At 34.4% G+C, this 17,895-nt stretch overlaps 1 protein-coding gene across 2 annotated transcripts in view; it reads left to right on the top strand.

Annotated features, from left to right (window-relative positions):
• GRID2 (glutamate ionotropic receptor delta type subunit 2) overlaps window positions 1–17,895 on the top strand; it is a 1,185,302-nt gene that overhangs the window by 859,277 nt on the left and 308,130 nt on the right. For both annotated transcript variants that reach the window (XM_012774075.3, XM_012774073.2), the window contains exon 9: window positions 13,604–13,705. In XM_012774075.3, the coding sequence (XP_012629529.2) occupies window positions 13,604–13,705 (102 nt within the window). The remainder of the gene's footprint in view (window positions 1–13,603; window positions 13,706–17,895) is intronic.

The following is a 17,895-nucleotide window of genomic DNA, read 5'->3' as shown; positions in this document are numbered from 1 at the left end:
CAAAAATTGAAGGATCAAATGAAGATAGATGAATGGAGTAACCATAAAGAAAATATTCAAGAGATACATTACCTGTTACAAAATATGAATCCTAATTTTAGTAAATAAAGGAAATTTTAACTGACTGGATAGTTGATGATATTAAGAAATTATAAATTTTAGGGGATATGATTATGTGTTAAAGGACTTCTTTATTTTCAGAGACATATACCAAATAGTTAGAAATTAAATAGTGTCATGTCTGGCATTTGTTTCAGATTAAATCTAACAGTGGTTGTGGCAAGAAAGAATAAGTGTATAAATAAATAACTCATTGATAATGAGTGGATAATTGTTTCAGAAGGATAATTAAAATACTTGAGCTCATTGGAAGAGGTTTATATTGGCATTTTCAATTTTGTAAATGTTCACTAAATGATGGTACATCTTTTTAGTGGTTTTGCCTGAGGTAATGATGAGCTTTGATGAGTCAATCCAGTTGCCTCTTGAGTTTTCCTTGTAAGGCTAATTGTGTGCATTGGAGAGTTGGCTGAGATTAGCAGAGCACACTCTGGTTTAAGGACAGTATTTCTGCTTGCCAAACTAACTGCCTTATATGATTATTAAACTTTGATGCCATTCACATTAACACAATATTCTAGTCACCTCTGGATAACCTGTCCAGATGTTTCTCTGGTAGTGTTCAGCTCAATCAATTTAAATGTCATGCCGTATTACTTGTCATTTTTTACCCTCTTGTCCCAGTGTATTTCAAAATATGTCCAATCCAGCTGTTAATTTGACTGCATAAAATATTATAACACTTTTGAGGACTGAAACGGTATTTGAAATGTTTCAAGAGTCTTTTCCCTCTGGATTAAAAAATAGCTTTACCAGAATCAAAATGATTGCCAAAAGACACAGTCTCTACTTTACTTGCCACAATAACCTTGCATTTTAAGAAGTATTCTGGAAAAAAAGGATAATAAACAATAATAGAATCTGAGATTAAATGATTCTACTTTCTATATCTTGATCTATATTTTATAATTTCAATTTTAGTTCAAAATTATTTTAATAATAGTAATTGTATAAGGTTTATAGTTTAAAGTTAAGGTTAATAGTTTAAAGCTCACAGGGCTTTGAGATTCTGACTAAATGAAACAATTAATGCAAATCTTCAGCACAGTTCCTGGTGCATAGTGAGACTTCATAAATGGTAGATACAATGACTGTTAAAATTTTTTTTCCCAAAAATTCATCCTTTGGACAACTTTAAGCCTGGCTATTTTTGGTATATGTGTATATTCTGGAAATAACTTAATATGTTTAAATTCAAAGAGTATTTCTTACTTCAACTAAATTAGTAATTTATAAAATTGAATTTAGAATTCAGTAAATCTCCAAAATTATTTCTACATAAAGAAAGGCAGCTAATATCGCCACTGTTAACAGATTACACAAATATAATGTCCATTGTAATGATTAAGTAAGTATTCCTGGGAAATCAACCTTGTTAAATCTGCATCCTATTAAGGGGAGGTGCTTATCTGTTTTTCTACTAAGGATTCCATAATTGTTATTACAAGTTAATCTTCTTCTCACAGGTTCATTTACTCTGGATTTTATGAATTTAGTGAAAGGAATCATTGAATAAGTTAAATCACAATTAAAATAAAACCTCATATATTTTACTATCTGGTTCACAAACTTTATAAATACCTGTGATGGGGTTCGGATATTGATATTTAAATGGATTTTTTTTTTTTTTTTTTTTTTTTTTGAGACAGAGTCTCACTCTGTTGCCCGGGCTAGAGTGCTGTGGCATCAGCCTAGCTCACAGCAACCTCAAATTCCTGGGCTCAAGTGATCCTCCTGCCTCAGCCTCCCAGGTAGCTGGGACTACAGACATGTGCCAACACGCCCGGCTAATTTTTTCTATATACTTTCAGTTAGCCAATTAATTTCTTTCTATTTTTAGTGAGGGGAAGGGTGTCTCACTCTTGCTCAGGCTGGTCTCAAACTCCTGACCTTGAGCAATCCGCCTGCCTCGGCCTCCCAGAGTGCTAGGATTACAGGCCTGAGCCACCACACCTGGCCAGAATGGATTTTTATTAAGGATCCAAAGCTACTCTTCAGTAAGGTTAGCCATGAGAATAATCTGTTTTTCTTTCTCTAGATTCCAAATTTTCATACCAATTTTTCTTTTTTAAAAAGTTTATATATTTTTATTTAAACAAACATTTTGGTTTCATGTATTGCTTTTCTACAGTTTCGGTCAGTGTTGTAAGTGTGCCCATCACCCAGATAGTATGCATTGTACCCGTTAGGTGTGAATTTACCCAACCCCACCTCCCCCTGAATAATCACAAAACTAGTCAGCATTTTATGAGATTAACTGATTTGCCCCATACCTGAAAATAAAATCTGCATGCCATAAAATTCTTCTATGCTGCTGAGATTTAATTTATCCTTTGAGAAAAATAAGACCCATACATTCATTCAACAAATATCTACTATGTTTGAACCATATACTAGGCGCCATTCTAGTTGCTTGCTATACATCAGTGAATAAAACAGGCAAATATCTCTGCCGTCATAAGACTTGTCTCCAAGGTTACCAACTCCCTCCGACAAGACTGTCTTGGCAGAAGTTCCTGGGGAAGGCCTCATCCCAAAGTCCCCAGTAAAAAAGCCTCTGAATGGAGGCTCTGGGCTAAGAAAGAAAATATGTACAAAACAATAGCTGCCCAGGGGTCCTAAGTCCTTGACTGCAACTCACTTCAGAGACTGCAGAGCGTTGGCCGTGCACCAGGTGGGTGTGGGAGGGAAGTTTTCCCCTGTGATAGCCTGCCAAGCAGAGCCTTTGTATTGCCCAGGGCTGCGCACAAGCACACAGAGGTTTTTGGCCAGGAGCTGGACTCCTCAAGAGGATTCTGTATTCTTGAGAGGGCTTTCTTCTAGAAGTTTCATCCCCCAAAATTTCAACAGTTTATATTTCATTGGTATGTTGTGGTTCTCTCTAGTGAAATAGAGAAGTACTAGATATAGGTTAGGTATGACTCATTATTATTATTATTACTATTGTTGTTGCTATGTAATTGTTCAGTTATAGTTCTAATATGACAATTTATTTTATCTTATGCAGGGTTAGGTTATATCATTATTCCTCATACTGAAGGCTTTTGAAAAGCATTCCTTGATCTTTATGATGCAGGGCTCAACCCTTCTGCGCTCAGGAAGAATTAGAATTAGAAATTCGCCATCCAAATTAGAAAGGAAAAAAAAAATCTCAGTGAGCACAGGGTCTTGGCTATATATTAAGATCCTTACTTAAGGCACCATGTAATAAACAATCAGAAATCACTGCAAAATGTATTAAGTTTCTTGTTTAAAAATCTAAATTTGTTTAGTATTCAATAAATGTTGGATGTAATAAAGGGTGAAAGGAAACGGTAGTTTTTCCTGAACCTGGTGAAATTTGCAAAAAACTTGTTCAATAAATATTAATCATATAACATATATATTTAAAGCTTTAACTATGATATTACTGTAAAAGAGAGAAACATGATTCAGTTTTAGAGTGACATGAGGTAGCCAGGAGTGGGGACAGGAGTTCAGGGAAAATTTGCCCTAAACTAGAGATGTTTACATTGAGATATAAAAGACAAGTAAGAGTGAATTTAGTAATTCATTGAAGAATGGCAGGTATCTAAGTTTGTTCCAATCAAGAAAAACTGTATATTCAAAACCATTGGCTCTTAAATTTGCTTATACTTTGGAATCATCTTGGTAACTTTAAAAAATACTGATGCCTGTATCTCATACCTAGAGGTTCTGATTTAATTGGTATGGCTTTTGCATGGGGATATTTTTAAGAACTCCCCTAGTTGGTTCCTATATGCTTCAATGCTTTGGAAACAATGTTTAAATATTTTTTCTATTTTATTTTGTTTTATTTATTTATTTATTTTTTTATTTCAGGAAATTAGGAGAGTACAAACATTTTGGTTACATTTTATATCTTTGTCTCTCTCTGGCAAGGGTTAGAGGCATGCCCTTCCCCTCTACAATACTCATCACTAAGTCTTTTTTTTTTTTCAGCATATTGTGTATGTACAAATGTTTAGGTTACATATTTTGCCTTTACCCCACCCACTCAGAGCTTCAAGAGTGTCCATCCCCCAGATGGTCCATCCCCCAGATGGTGCATACCATATTCACATTAGGTGTGAATATACCCCTCCCCACCTTTCCTCTTCCACCTGCCCAACACCAGAACTAGAGGAAGACTTATGTGGTTGGAGTTCAAAAAATGAGAGGGAATGGGGTATGACATGAAACTGTGAATATGAATGCTGCCAAATCATACAAGTCCTAATAGGCCACATCAGAAATTTAGAACAGTGGAAAACTATAGAAAGATTTTAAGCAGATGACATAATATATAAATTTATGTTTGCAATGTAAACATTATAAAAGAGAAGCTGTGAAGTTAACTTGGGCTGGGATGGTGTCAAGAAGATGGAGTTAAGTGAATTCAAGAGACTTTTTATTTAAGGAGGTAAAATTGGCAGACTTTGGCAATGGATTGGATATGAGGCTGACTTTGGTTTCTGGCTGGTGGAAGTGGGTGGATGATAGCTTATGAGCTTAATCTTGTAGATATTTGAGCTTCCTTTGAGAGATCTAAGCAAATACAGTGAAGTAGTACTAAAGTATAAGGAAATGTCTGGGATCAAGATTTTTGATTGTTTGGGAATAAAGATCTAAAGCGCAATGGAAATGCTTTATATTAACCATGTTGGCTTCATAAAAGTAATTATTTTCCTTATAAAAAAAAAGTGACAGGCACTATAATAGACACAAGGATGATTAAGATAGTGCCCCTGAGCTGAAGAGGTTAATTATTGAATGAAAGAGACATGAAAGACAATGAGAATTGTAATGTGATTTTTAAAATGAATATCTCTTTAAAATATATTCAGGTAGAATGGAATGGAAGAGAAGAAAATCCAGTAACTTTTATCAGGTAGTAATCATTAAATGCTAAAATAACATTAGAAAAAAAGTCTCATCAGATAGAAAAGCTAATAGAATTTGAGTGAGGAGAATCACTCTGAAGAATCATGATAATTGTCAAGGGTACAAGATAGTAGAACACAATCTCATATTGGTGGTGTTTTGGTTTTTCATTCAGCTTGAACTGGACAGCCAAAAGAAAGAAGAATAAAGAGGACAGCAGGAGTTTTAATTCATGTATTTGTTTATTAGGACCTGCCAGGTACCAATGCACCAATACTATTATAAGGGCTAAGGGTACAACCATGGACAAGGTAGACATCATTCTGGCACAGAGTTTATTAGCTCATATCCTATTTAAAATAAGTAAAATAAAATAGCTTGTTTATTTGAGAAAGTGGTCCTAGTTAGCTTTTGCAAAGGAAGCCAGTACAAACAATGCCTTCACTTAATAAGGTTAAGCAGCCAGTCTATGACTTTGCCTTTCCTGTGTGTTAGAGCAAGTTTTAGGGCAGTGGTTGTCAACCTTTGCCACAAATTGATGTCACCTGAAAAGGCTTAAAAAGTACTGATGCCTGGGTCCCAACCCTGGGGATTCTGGTATAGTTGTTCTGAACTTTGGCTGGGGCATTGGCATTTTTTAAAGCTTTCCAGATGATTTTAATGTGCAGCCAAAGTTGAGAACTACAGCGTGAGAGGCGTATTTTATCATTCAAACTAGTAAGTCACCTGGAGAATGAGACTGAGCAAGGAACTAAAGAGTTCTGATTATATAGAAATAACAATAACAAATACTTCTTTAGTCTTTGTGAGCCATGAACACTTATAAACATTTGACATATAGTAAATCAATAATAATTTCAACAACCCTATGAGAAAATCACTTTTACTGTTCCCATTTGAGAGCTGAGAAAACTGGGGCCCAACAGCACACACCTAGCAGGTGTTAGAGCAGGTGCTTGAACCTAAGCAGTCTGGTTCTAGAGTTTCTAATCTTGACTGCTATGATATATTGCCTCTAAATAGAGTGTAATGGTAAGCTTACCTCAAGAAGAATTATAAAATAGAGTAAAATTTATAATAATGATGGAATACCATTAACTTAGTTAAATGCCAGTTGATAACAGAATGGTTATTATAACTGCATAAAACATATTTGATCCATTTACATATATATACACACATATGTATATATATTTGTGTATGTATTTCTTCTAGTGTTTATATTCTTCATTTGTAGGAATCAGTTAACAAGTTCATCTTGTTATATAGTATAGAAGCTTTTGTTTTCAGTGGTGAAACAAGGAGATAGAAGTGGTTGAACCATGTGATTTTTTTTTTTCCTGACATTTCAAAGACATTTTCTCCTGAAGGAAACTCAAGTGCTAAAGCATTCCACATAACCTAAAGAATGACTACTACTTCATGGTAATGACCAACCTGTAGTAATAGAACCTTAGGAGCATATAATCATCCTCTAGGGAGCATGTGTTACAAATTGAATCTATTTTACAGGGGGAAATATCATAAAGAAAATTATTATTGGAAGGATTATTGGCGCACTGCCTTCCTACACATGTCAAAGAGGAAAATATTCCAATTTAATTCTGTAAAACACATATCTGAGTCAACCTGCCATATGTATTTTTTACACTTTTTTTCCCATTAAAGAAGTAATATCTACCAAATAAATGCTGTGCATTTCCAAATGGCTGGCTTTCAAGCTGCTTTGCCTATGTCCTTCTTGTTCCCTCTTTTTGTTCAAAGATTGAGAAAGCAAGTAAATGAAACAGTGGCTGGGAGCATACAGCCCTCAGTGCCTTGGATATTTCATGTCCTGCAACTGGAGTTTTGGTAGGACAGCCAGGCTTCGTTTGTTCCATATGAGTACAAGCTAATAAATGCAGAAAATTCTATTTGGTATTCAATTAAGAGCTCTCTTGACTCCTGTTATTAAAGCCTACAAACTATTGAGCGTAAAATTAAAGTTGAGCAGTTCAGCTCTTTTGACATTATAACACCGCCTGAAAAATAGTGATGTGAAAACCAACAGTCAAAAGTCATCCCTTACAGCCCATGGACAAATAAAAAGTGGAAATATTGAGGAAAAGAGAGTAAATATATAAAACTTGATCATTAGTACGCATAATGTTAGGAGCATGCTACTGTGATCATGCAAATACATCAACCAGTTTGTTGAACACAAGATATTATGGTGATTTTAACAGAATGCTACAAGATTATTATTGCCAAAGCTTCAATGAAGGAAATAATTAAAGCACTAAGCATTTTTAAGGTTTTAAAATGACTTCAGGCAATAACCAGAAATACTATAGAAAATCGACATCCTGTAATTGAAAGGAAATTGAATTGGTCTTTACATTTTTATCCTTCCTAAATTTTCTCTTGACTGCAAGGCTACAGAAGATAGTGAACCTTTTTTTGCCACTGGTAGTGCGACTTTTTGTAGATCTCATGTGCTGCAGTGGCCACTTTTATTGTTTTGTATTTAGAAAGCACTCAGCTGAATACATAGTATGAGATTTTGTGTGCATTATCTTTATTAGTCTTTGGCTTCATTGTTAAAAAACAGAAACAAAACCAAAAACAAAACCAGACAAAAACAACCTTCTCCATATAGCCAGCAAAGTCAAATTAATGAAATTTCAAACAATGAAACCAGAGAAGTTATTACATAAGCCTCACATTTGAACCTAACTGAAATTCTTCTAATTTTTAGCAAGTACTATGCCAGCCAGTCTTGCGAATGCTGCAAGAAGTATTACCCATTGCAGATACAAATCAATTTGAATCTATGTAAACCTCACTCATTGTTACTGCATATTATCAGGAAAAAAGAGTTATTACAATCAAACAAAATAGCTTGAAGTGAACCTCAGGGAGAGTAGATATGAACAGAAATTAGGAAATTTTAAAACTTGAAAAATCTGTCAAAATGATGTGGATAATCAACATTTCCTCTGTGTGCTGCTGCTGTTTAATTTCTCATTCATCTTTGCCATACATTTTGAGAAGTATCATCAGGATTTAGGATAAATAAAAGGTATTCCATGCTAACTTTTTAAGAAGCTGTCACATGAAGCATAGAGTTCCAAAAATATGTTTTTTCTTTCTTTTTTTTTTTATTTCGGCATATTATGGGGGTACAGATTTTAAGGTTTCAATAAATGCCCATTTCCCCCCTCCCCCCACAAGTCTGAGTCTCCAGTATGACCATCCCCCAGATGGTGCACATCTCACTCATTATGTATGTATATACCCGCCCCCCTCCCCCCTGCCCAATACCCTATTACTGCAGTACCTATGTGACCACTCAGGTGCTGTTCAGTTAATACCAATTTGCTGGTGAGTATATGTGGTGCTTGTTTTTCCATTCTTGGGAAACTTCACTTAATAGTATGGGTTCCAGCTCTAACCAGGAAAATATAAGATGTGCTATATCACCATTGTTTCTTAGAGCTGACTAGTACTCCATGGTATACATATACCACATTTTATTAATCTATTCTTGGATTGATGGGCACTTGGGCTGTTTCCACAGCCTTGAGATTATGAATTGTGCTGCTATAAACATTTGAGTGCAGTTGTCATTTTTGAAGAGTGTCATTGGATCTTTTGGGTAGATGCCCAGCAATGGGATTGCCGGATCAAATGGTAGATTCACTTGTACCGCTTTAAGGTATCTCCATATTGCTTTCCACAGAGGTTGAACTAATTTGCAGTCCCACCAGCAGTGTAGGAGTATAGAATTTTTTTATTTCCATCTTGATTTCTTCATTTATGAAGTAATCATTTAGTAGGAGGTTGTTTAATTTCCACGTTTTTGTGTAGAAATGTGAGTTTCTGTTAGGGTTGATTTCTAGTTTTATTCCACTGTGATCTGAGAAGGCACATGGTATGATTTCTATTTTTTTAAATTTCTTGAGATTTACTTTGTGTCCTAGGATATGGTCAATGTTAGAGAATGTCCCGTGAGCTGATGAGAAGAACGTATATTCAGTGGATTTTGGGTAGAATGTTCTGTAGATGTCAGTCAGACCCAGTTGTTCCAGGGTTTTGTTTAAGTCCATTATTTCTTTATTAATTTTCTGTTTGGAGGATCTGTCTCGTGCCGTCAGTGGGGTGTTGAAATCTCCAGTGATTATGGAGTTGCTATTAATCCATTTGCTTAGATCCAGTAAGGTTTGCTTTATGAAACTGGGTGCACCTAAGTTGGGTGCATATATATTTAAAATTGTTATCTCTTCTTGTTGAAGTGTGCCCTTCACCATTATATAATGACCCTCTTTGTATTTCACTACTTTTGTTGGTTTAAAAACTAAATCGTCTGAAATTAGAACTGCCACGCCAGCCTTCTTTTGGCTTCCATTTGCCTGGAATACTGATCTCCACCCTTTTACTTTTAGTCTATATGCATCCTTGCAGGTTAGATGTGTTTCCTGAAGACAGCATATACTTGGCCTGTATTTTCTTATCCATTCAGCCAGCCTATGTCTCTTGAGTGGAGAGTTTAAGCCATTCACATTTATTGAGAGAACTGATAGGTAAGGTAGATTACTGTTCATTCTGTTGGGTTGGATGTTGTTGCTTTGATTTCTGTCTTGAGCCATTGTATTATCTGGCCTTTAATCTTTGGGTTTTGGTTCTTTTTATATTCGTAAGTTTTTATTACGGTGTTCCGTGCGTAACACTGTTTTGAGTACTTCTTGCAGGGCTGGTCTTGTCTTGGTGAATTATCTGAGCCTTTGCTTGTCTGAGAATGTCTTTATTTCTCCTTCATATATGAAGCTTAGTTTTGCAGGGAATAAGATTCTAGGCTGGGCATTGTTTTGTTTCAGAAGAGTGAGAATGGGGCCTCAGTGTCTCCTTGCTTGTAAAGTATCATTAGAGAAGTCTGGTGTTATTCAAATTGGCTTTCCCTTGTATGTCACTTGCTTCTTTTGTCTTACAGCTCTTAGAAGGGCCTCTTTAGTTGATATTTTGGTCAGTCTGATGACTGCATGTCGTGACGTCTTCCTGTTTGCATTGAATCTCCCAGGGGTCCTCTGAGCTTCTTGAACTTGTATATCGAGATTTTGAGCAAGGCCTGGGAAATTTTCCTCTATTATATCTTCAAATAGCTTGTCCCAAAAAATATTTTTGACAATGTCTTGTCTACTTCACTTTTTTACTACTTTGCTTTACCCAATGCCCTCTTGACTGTTTAAGTGGATGAAAGATAACATCGTGGAAAGAGCAGAACCTTTCCATCCTCAGTTTCCTCTTCTGTAAAATGGGAATAATAAGAGTTATCTTCTTCAAAAAGTTGTTTCGAGAATTCAATGAGTTAATATAAGTAAAAAGTCAGATGATGGATACCTACTATACACTATACAAATGTTATAATAATTGTTATGAAATTATGATGGTGATGATCTGCCTTTTGAATTTTATTGCCAAGATGTGAATCCATTAGCTATTATTTTGAGCCAGCAACTTAATAATTCTGAGCCTCAATTTCCTTAATTATAAACTAGAAATATCAACTCTGCTTACCTTAAATAGATCATGTTTATGAAAAGGATTCGTAAGCTCTAAAGCAAAACAAGGATGAACACTGAATCTGGACTTTTAAAAGAACTAGTTTAAGTCGTAGTTTCAGCTCTTAGTAGATATGTGACCTTAATTAAGTTCTTAGTTTCCTTGTTTATAAAATAATAATGGTAAAAGCATCTTGTCATAAAATTATCTTGAGGCTTAAATGAGGTGATGTATAAATAGCTCAGTGCCATGGCTGACACATGAACGTATAAAACAAAGTTCAAAAATATATTCCATATAGGATATAAGTATTTTAATTTCTTAATGATTTCTGTGTTATATTGCATTTTGATATGTGATAAGAGGATCTATTTTATTTCTGTAGTAGTTTTCCAGAAAATCTGTATCCTAAACATTCTATAGCACAGAATTCAATCTTTAACCATCTAGTTCTTGATGTCCAAAGCTAATATTTAGGAAACATTGGAGTTTGTGCATATGAAGGAAGAATTGAGTTAACTGAAATGAATTTACCAATCCTAAAACCCATATCACTGTTATTAAGAAGAACAGCTATAAAACTGCTGTTATCAAAACACATGTGAATCAGAAAAAATAAAAAAGAGAATACAGAAATGTGAAAACGCTTCATCAAACAGAGGAAAGAAATTATTGTCTTATGATCTATTAATATATGAAAAAGAACCTAGCCAAACATTAAAATTTTAAAAAATGAGAAGAAACATCATATATGGTATAAATAATGATTAAGTCACTGCCTAGATCTGAATATGCGATGTGTTGACCTATTCTACCTACTCCAAATGCTTTGGTGTTGTTATTATTTCAACCCCCCAAACTCCAGTGCAGGGGTCCTCAAACTTTTTAAACTGGGGGCCAGTTCACTGTCCCTCAGACCATTGGAGGGCCAGACTATAGTTTAGAAAAAACTATGAACAAATTCTTATGCACACTGCACATATCTTATTTTGAAGTAAAAAAAACAAAGGGACAAAAACACCCGCATGTGGCCCGTGGGCCATAGTTTGAGGATGCCTGCACTAGAGTGCTTTAGAATTTTTAAACCATTGACCATATTTAGTTATGTTTAAAGCAGACCATAATTCAGAATAAATTAAAAATTATCTATTTTAAAATCTTTGCCCATAGCATTGTTGAAACAAATTGCTTAACAAATTTTGTTGCTAATCCAGTACCAAATATTTTGACTACCCGATACCAAAATGCTATAGTCAGGTTGACACTAATAGATATCATTTATTTAGGCAAACTGACAATGGGTTCACCAAACTTAGAAAACAACTCCCAGGGGTCAGACAAGTTGGCAGCTTAGATTTATTTACCATGAGCAAGAATATGCCCTAAAAGCTATTTGTTAAACTTAAAATTAAGTAATACTGTTGTAAAATGTGGAGACAGCACATTGGAAACATAGCATTCCATTTACTGTTATAGATCATTTTTTGCCACTAATATTATTTGGTCTTGGAAAATAAAATCCTCTTGAAGAAAGTAATTATAAAAAGTGCGCATCAGGGAATGTAATTGAGGACAGACTTTTTGTTGACCTCAGAAAAGAACAAAAGCTCAAAAGAAATTTTATAAAGTTTTAAATTTGGCAAGAGGACTACAATATCGCTGATAATTAGACTTTCAACACATTTGGATTTGCTAATTGGATCTAAGTTCTAATTAGACTCTTTATGTAACTAAGAATGACATATCATTGTATGAATTTAATGTGCTTTTACAGTTGAAACCAACAATTAGCAGCATTTTTCAAATTATTTTAATAAGGAAAAAGCTAGCTTTGTTGTTTATATTGTGACATCCCCTTCTTTTAAGATATATTATGTACATTTTAGTTTTCTTAATTAAACACCTTTTGGGATGCTCAAAGAGAAACTTGGGTTTTAATAGGAAGCACCTAAATCTTTTATTTTGGGAGGAAACTTCCCAGCCAGTATGTTGATGACTTAGGAAGCCACAGACAAAATGCAATGCAAGGAAATAAAACACAATCATCAAGAGGAAACAGCACAAATAAACATTTGCCCCTATAACCATTCAGTTAATCAAAACAGTCTCTAAATATGACTACAGGCTTGTAACATTTTTAAAATGTGCAAATGCAGACGAGGTTCCCAAATGTGAAGGCTCAAGGAGCCGCTATCAGGATCAATAGCATGACATTTCTTCCCAAGATGTGCATTGCAACATTCTCTCTGCAGCTTTGCTGCTTGAGCAGTTATCTGGTAATTCAAGTCACATCATCTCTTTCTTTTCTCCATATTTTTGATTGAGAGTCATCAATTTTATCCCATTGAGATTTATAGGCAGTAATTTTAAAACTGGTAGCCCTCAGATTTGGGTATTACAAGAGATAAGAACTACATGAGAGTGTAAAATTAAACCAGTATTTTGGAGAGCAAAGAGCAGTGAATCATTGTAAGATTTTAAGGGAAAGGCTGCTGCCAAAATATTCCAAGCAAATTGATAGCACTGACAAAAAAGGCAAATTATATTGTTTTATGTACTGTGAATACTTTGAAAACAACAAAGCCGTATACATGATGTTTTCCTCAAATAAAAGCAGTTACCCTTCTAACCACATTAAAAATATTGTAGTTTTTTCCCCAGTAAAAGCAGTATGTGATCAAATTAAAACTATTGAAACTATAAGAAAATCGAATTTGCGCATTAATTGATAAATTAGAACAGATGCTATTCTAGAATTATCTGTGCTATTATTTCTCCAATTAGCGTATTACTGAGCCTGAATTATCGATGTATATATAACTCCTCATTAAGTCAGATGTCCTCAATGAGCCTCCTAAAGCATGTTGAGTACTGTCATATGCTATATGATGGTATTTAAAAGCAGAATGACATTTCTGATTGTTTCATTTGCTATTAAAAAAGAAAACCTTTTGATACCAATTATTTCAAGAGCTATCACACAGTTTTCTGTACAGTCTGTACAGAGGTGATTGGATTATTGTTCAGACGGAAGAGTGACCAGAGCCATTTTATCTTTCAGCTTGGGTGCTGGAATCCTGTCACAGGTCTGAATGGGTCACTGACCGATAAGAAACTGGAGAATAACATGCGTGGCGTGGTTTTACGTGTGGTGACTGTTCTGGTAAGTCTTAGCTGTGCCTTGTGGTTTTGGCTTCCAGCAGTTACTTTACCTTGTATTTCTTTAAGTTTTATTAAGGGGAGACATAATTTCAAGGGAGCTTTTGACAAATTCTGACTGTGCTTTCTAAGATAGTTTTAATGATCACTTTTTCCAGCCCTCAGTTTATGTGGATCAGGATCAGAGTTTTGCAAGCTTTTCTTTTAATTACAGCGGTTATGTTAGCAACTTTCTTAGACATTTAAGACCCAATTTCCATTCTTGTACAGTTTTCTAGACATGATAAAGTAATCTCTCAGGCATCCTCCCACTGAAAGTATAGTATACATAACTGATGATAACCAGGCCTAACAATGGTAGATTTGATAAAATGTATGCATTCAGTAATAGTAAAATATCAGCAGACAAAGACAATCCTTTTCCAGTAAGGATCTACTTCAAAGGAAAGATCATCCAGTTGTTTTAGATATTTATTGAATGTCAACTATTCCAAGCTCAGTACTGATTAATGAGGATGTTGACAAATACATTAGGCAGATAGGATTCTGTCTTTATGGAGCTTATCATCTATTGCTTCTGTGAATCTTAAATACCCCATTATCTGCAAGGGGTACATTTCAAGACCCCCAGTTGATGCCTGAGAGTGCCAAAAGCTAAATATGCTATGTTTTTTCCTATACAATTACATCGTGTGGGGCAGGTAGTGTATACAGCATAGATATGCTGGACAAAAGGGTGATTCACCTCCTGGGTATGATGGTGGAAGAGCAGGAGATTTCACCGCGCTACTCAGAATCATGTGCAATTTAAACCTTACAGATTGTTTATTTTTGGAATTTTCCATGAAACAGTTTCAGACTGTGGTTAACTAGGGGTAACAAACTGGGGAAAGTGAAACCACAGATAACGGGGGATTCCTGTGTACATTTGAAACCTTTGATACCATTCCACTTACTTATTAGAAAAATCAGTATATGGTAGCTATTATCATAATTCTATATATCATCATTTTCTCTCCTAATAAACATATAAAATAAGATGCTAACAGAAATATTCTTAAACAGTAAAATACTACTGTCTAAATAGCCATAAACTATGAAGATATGCATTCTCCTCATGTTTAACCTTGTGCTAGTTTACAGGATGTTTCAAAACCTAATAGTCCATAATTATTAACTTTATTTTTTTTTCAAAAAGGCCTGCTTGTTTTTAAATTTGAAAAAGGCTTCTTATAGGCTAAGTAAATTGCATAATTAGTAATAATAAGAGTCAGTCTTTTTGATATGTTGATGCTAATTGGAATGTTCATCCAAGTTTATAACACCCAGTGCTGCCCTTTGTACATTGTTTAATACAAATAGACTCAATGTAGTTTCATTGTCAAAAAAAGGATCTAAGAATATTCTCTATTCTCTATTCATTCTCTATAAAAGATAATTCAAGTGAGTAGCCTATGCCCTTTTTCTTGGGCTTATAGTTTATTCCTAGTTACAGTTTTAATAAGGGTTTCATTGTTTTCAGTAAATAATTATATTACAAATATTTCACAACTTAAATGTGAATGTAATTCTGTATGTACCTAAGGGCAGAGACATGAATTTTTATTAGTGTGCTAATATCTAAAATACACTTACAATTAAAGTGCAGCAAACTATTAATAGTCTCGTCTCTAGTGATTAATATGGAAACTCTGGCAGCAATTGCAATAAAGGCTAATATATGTCTTTTGTTTTACTTTGAGCAAAGAAAACAATTTTTAAGGCAAATTAATCTTATCCATTTGTTAAGCAATTATTACTCACTATATGATAGAAGTGGTTTTGGATATAGATAAATAATACATGGACCCTATCCTCAAGTTATGCACAGAAATTTGTTAGGTTTATTGACACACAACAAAACAGCTAAGATTTACTAAGTGCAGTTGACCTTTGGAATCTGTGGGGGATTGGCTCCAGGAACATTCCCCATACCAAAATCCTCCAGTACTCAAGTCCTTGACATAAAGTGGTATAGTATCTGCATATAACCTACCTACATTCTCCTATATACTTTAAATCATCTCTAGATAATACAATACAAATGCTATGTAAATTGTTGTCATAACTGTATTGGTTTTATTTGTGTTATTTTATCATTGTATTGTTATTTTTATTTATTTTTAATATTTTTGATTCTTAATGGTTGAATCCACATCTGATTGAATCCACAGATGCCAAACCCAGGGATGTGGAGGGCTAACTGTACCTAATATGTGCCAGGTCCTCTGTGAAGTACTTTGCATGTATTCTCTTATTCAGTTCTCATAGTATTCCCCAAAATAGGTACTATTCTGATCTGAAGAATATAGAAGAGGAAACTGAGATGTCCAGAAGTTAAAAAAAAATTGGGGAAGGTTATACAGATAATATAGCACAGTTGGGATTCAAATCCAGGAATTTACATCTTCCCTCTTCATGATACATTATGCTTTCTCCAGTCCTCCTGTGATAAATGTAAGAATTGAGCTATCTATAGAACTTTATTTGACTTGGGAGTTAGAAATTCTTAACTCTGAGTAAGGTGAAAGTGAGTTTTATTGGGAAAGCTTTGAAGGGTCAATTATTTTAAATTCCTCTCCAGGCTGAATAAACCGATTACTCTTTTGTTCATGAAAGAGTAGTGCTTCACACAGTGTTAATGTGAGCATGCCCCAGGTTCATCTTCATGACACACAGCGGTCTCTGTTTTTGCAAGCTCAGCCCTGCACAGATCCCAAATATGGTTATCAAGTGGAGATACAGAAACAGTCTGTTTTCCCCATGTCTTTTGTGATGTCTCCCAGAAAAAAACTTGGAAGGTAGAAGATGGATCGAGGACATGGGTCTGCACATAAATAAAATCCATATTATATTATTAATATTAATTAAAGTCTGAAATTAGTAGGAATAAAGTCATATAGACTCTATATACTTTTTGACCAACTGTTGTCCTATAAAATTTATAGTTTTGATCTGCCACTTAAAATTTTACATTTAGGTTAAATATAAAGAACATTACAAGTTATTTTCTATTTTCAAAAGGATCAAAGCTATTAAATCTTTTGACATAGTTGATACTAAGAAATTACTTTACCCATTCACAATGTCTGTCCAAACAACTATGTGCTTTTAGGTAAAGTAGAAAGTTTTAGCCAGGCACCATGGCACCTGCCTGTAGTGACAACTACTCGGGAAGCTGAGACAGGAGGACTGCTTGAGCCCAGATTTTTGAGGATGTAGTGCACCATGGTCATGCCTGTGAATAGCCATTGCTCTCTAGCCCAGGCAACATAGTGAGGCATCATCCCAAAGAAGACAGAAGAAAAAGGAGGAGAAAGGAGGAGGAGGAGGAGAAAGCAAAGAAGAAGGAGAAAGAGAAGAAGGAGGAGGAAGAGAAGGAGGAAGAAAGTTTTAATTCAAAATTTCAAGAAATCAAGAATCATTCATGCTATGAAATAACAAGTCTACATTTGGTGAGAAGTTACAAGTGATATAGAATCACTGAATTTTTTTCTTTTTGGTCTTAGAGGCAATTATTGTTTGCTTTTTTTGTTACACCATGTTTTTATGTCCATATAGAATAATATTTCATAATTCATTTTCCCACAATCTATAGGAAGCATAGAATTATACAAAATCAGTATAATGGATAAAGGAGGAAAAGAATAGTGCAATTGTGCAGAGTTATGATTCTCTAAGGAAATAGCAATTCAAGTAGAAGCAAAGAAACCTACATCTTTTCTCCTCTTGAATTGTGCCTCTTTAGAAATTTTAGGAATATAACTTACTTATAATAAATACAGGTAAAAAGTGAATTTGTCTTTTTTTCATTTTGAGGGATATTGTGACTAGTATATAGGGACTAGATTCTTAATCTGTTCAAATGCAAGAAATTATGAAAGTTAGATTTACTTATTTATATACATCAATGTAAAGTCAAGCAATGTACTTAATTTCCTCTTACTATATTTTTTAACAAAGGAAAAGAATATATAATATGTGATTATTTTTTTATTGGCAGTACCTAAACCCATTGTGTTGCTTTTTCTCTACGTGGTCTCCTTTCTTCAGCACACTCATACTAAAAGCATTTTGTATATACTTCAAAAAGCATAGGAGTTGCAGTCAAAAGATATTAAAGTACTATACCAGCTTTTCTCCTTAATAGATCCT

This window comes from Microcebus murinus, chromosome 29 (genome assembly GCF_040939455.1).
Source record: "Microcebus murinus isolate Inina chromosome 29, M.murinus_Inina_mat1.0, whole genome shotgun sequence".
Taxonomy (NCBI): domain Eukaryota; kingdom Metazoa; phylum Chordata; class Mammalia; order Primates; family Cheirogaleidae; genus Microcebus; species Microcebus murinus.
The sequence above is the reverse complement of the archived record's forward strand: the minus strand, read 5'-3'. Positions and strand labels throughout refer to the sequence as shown.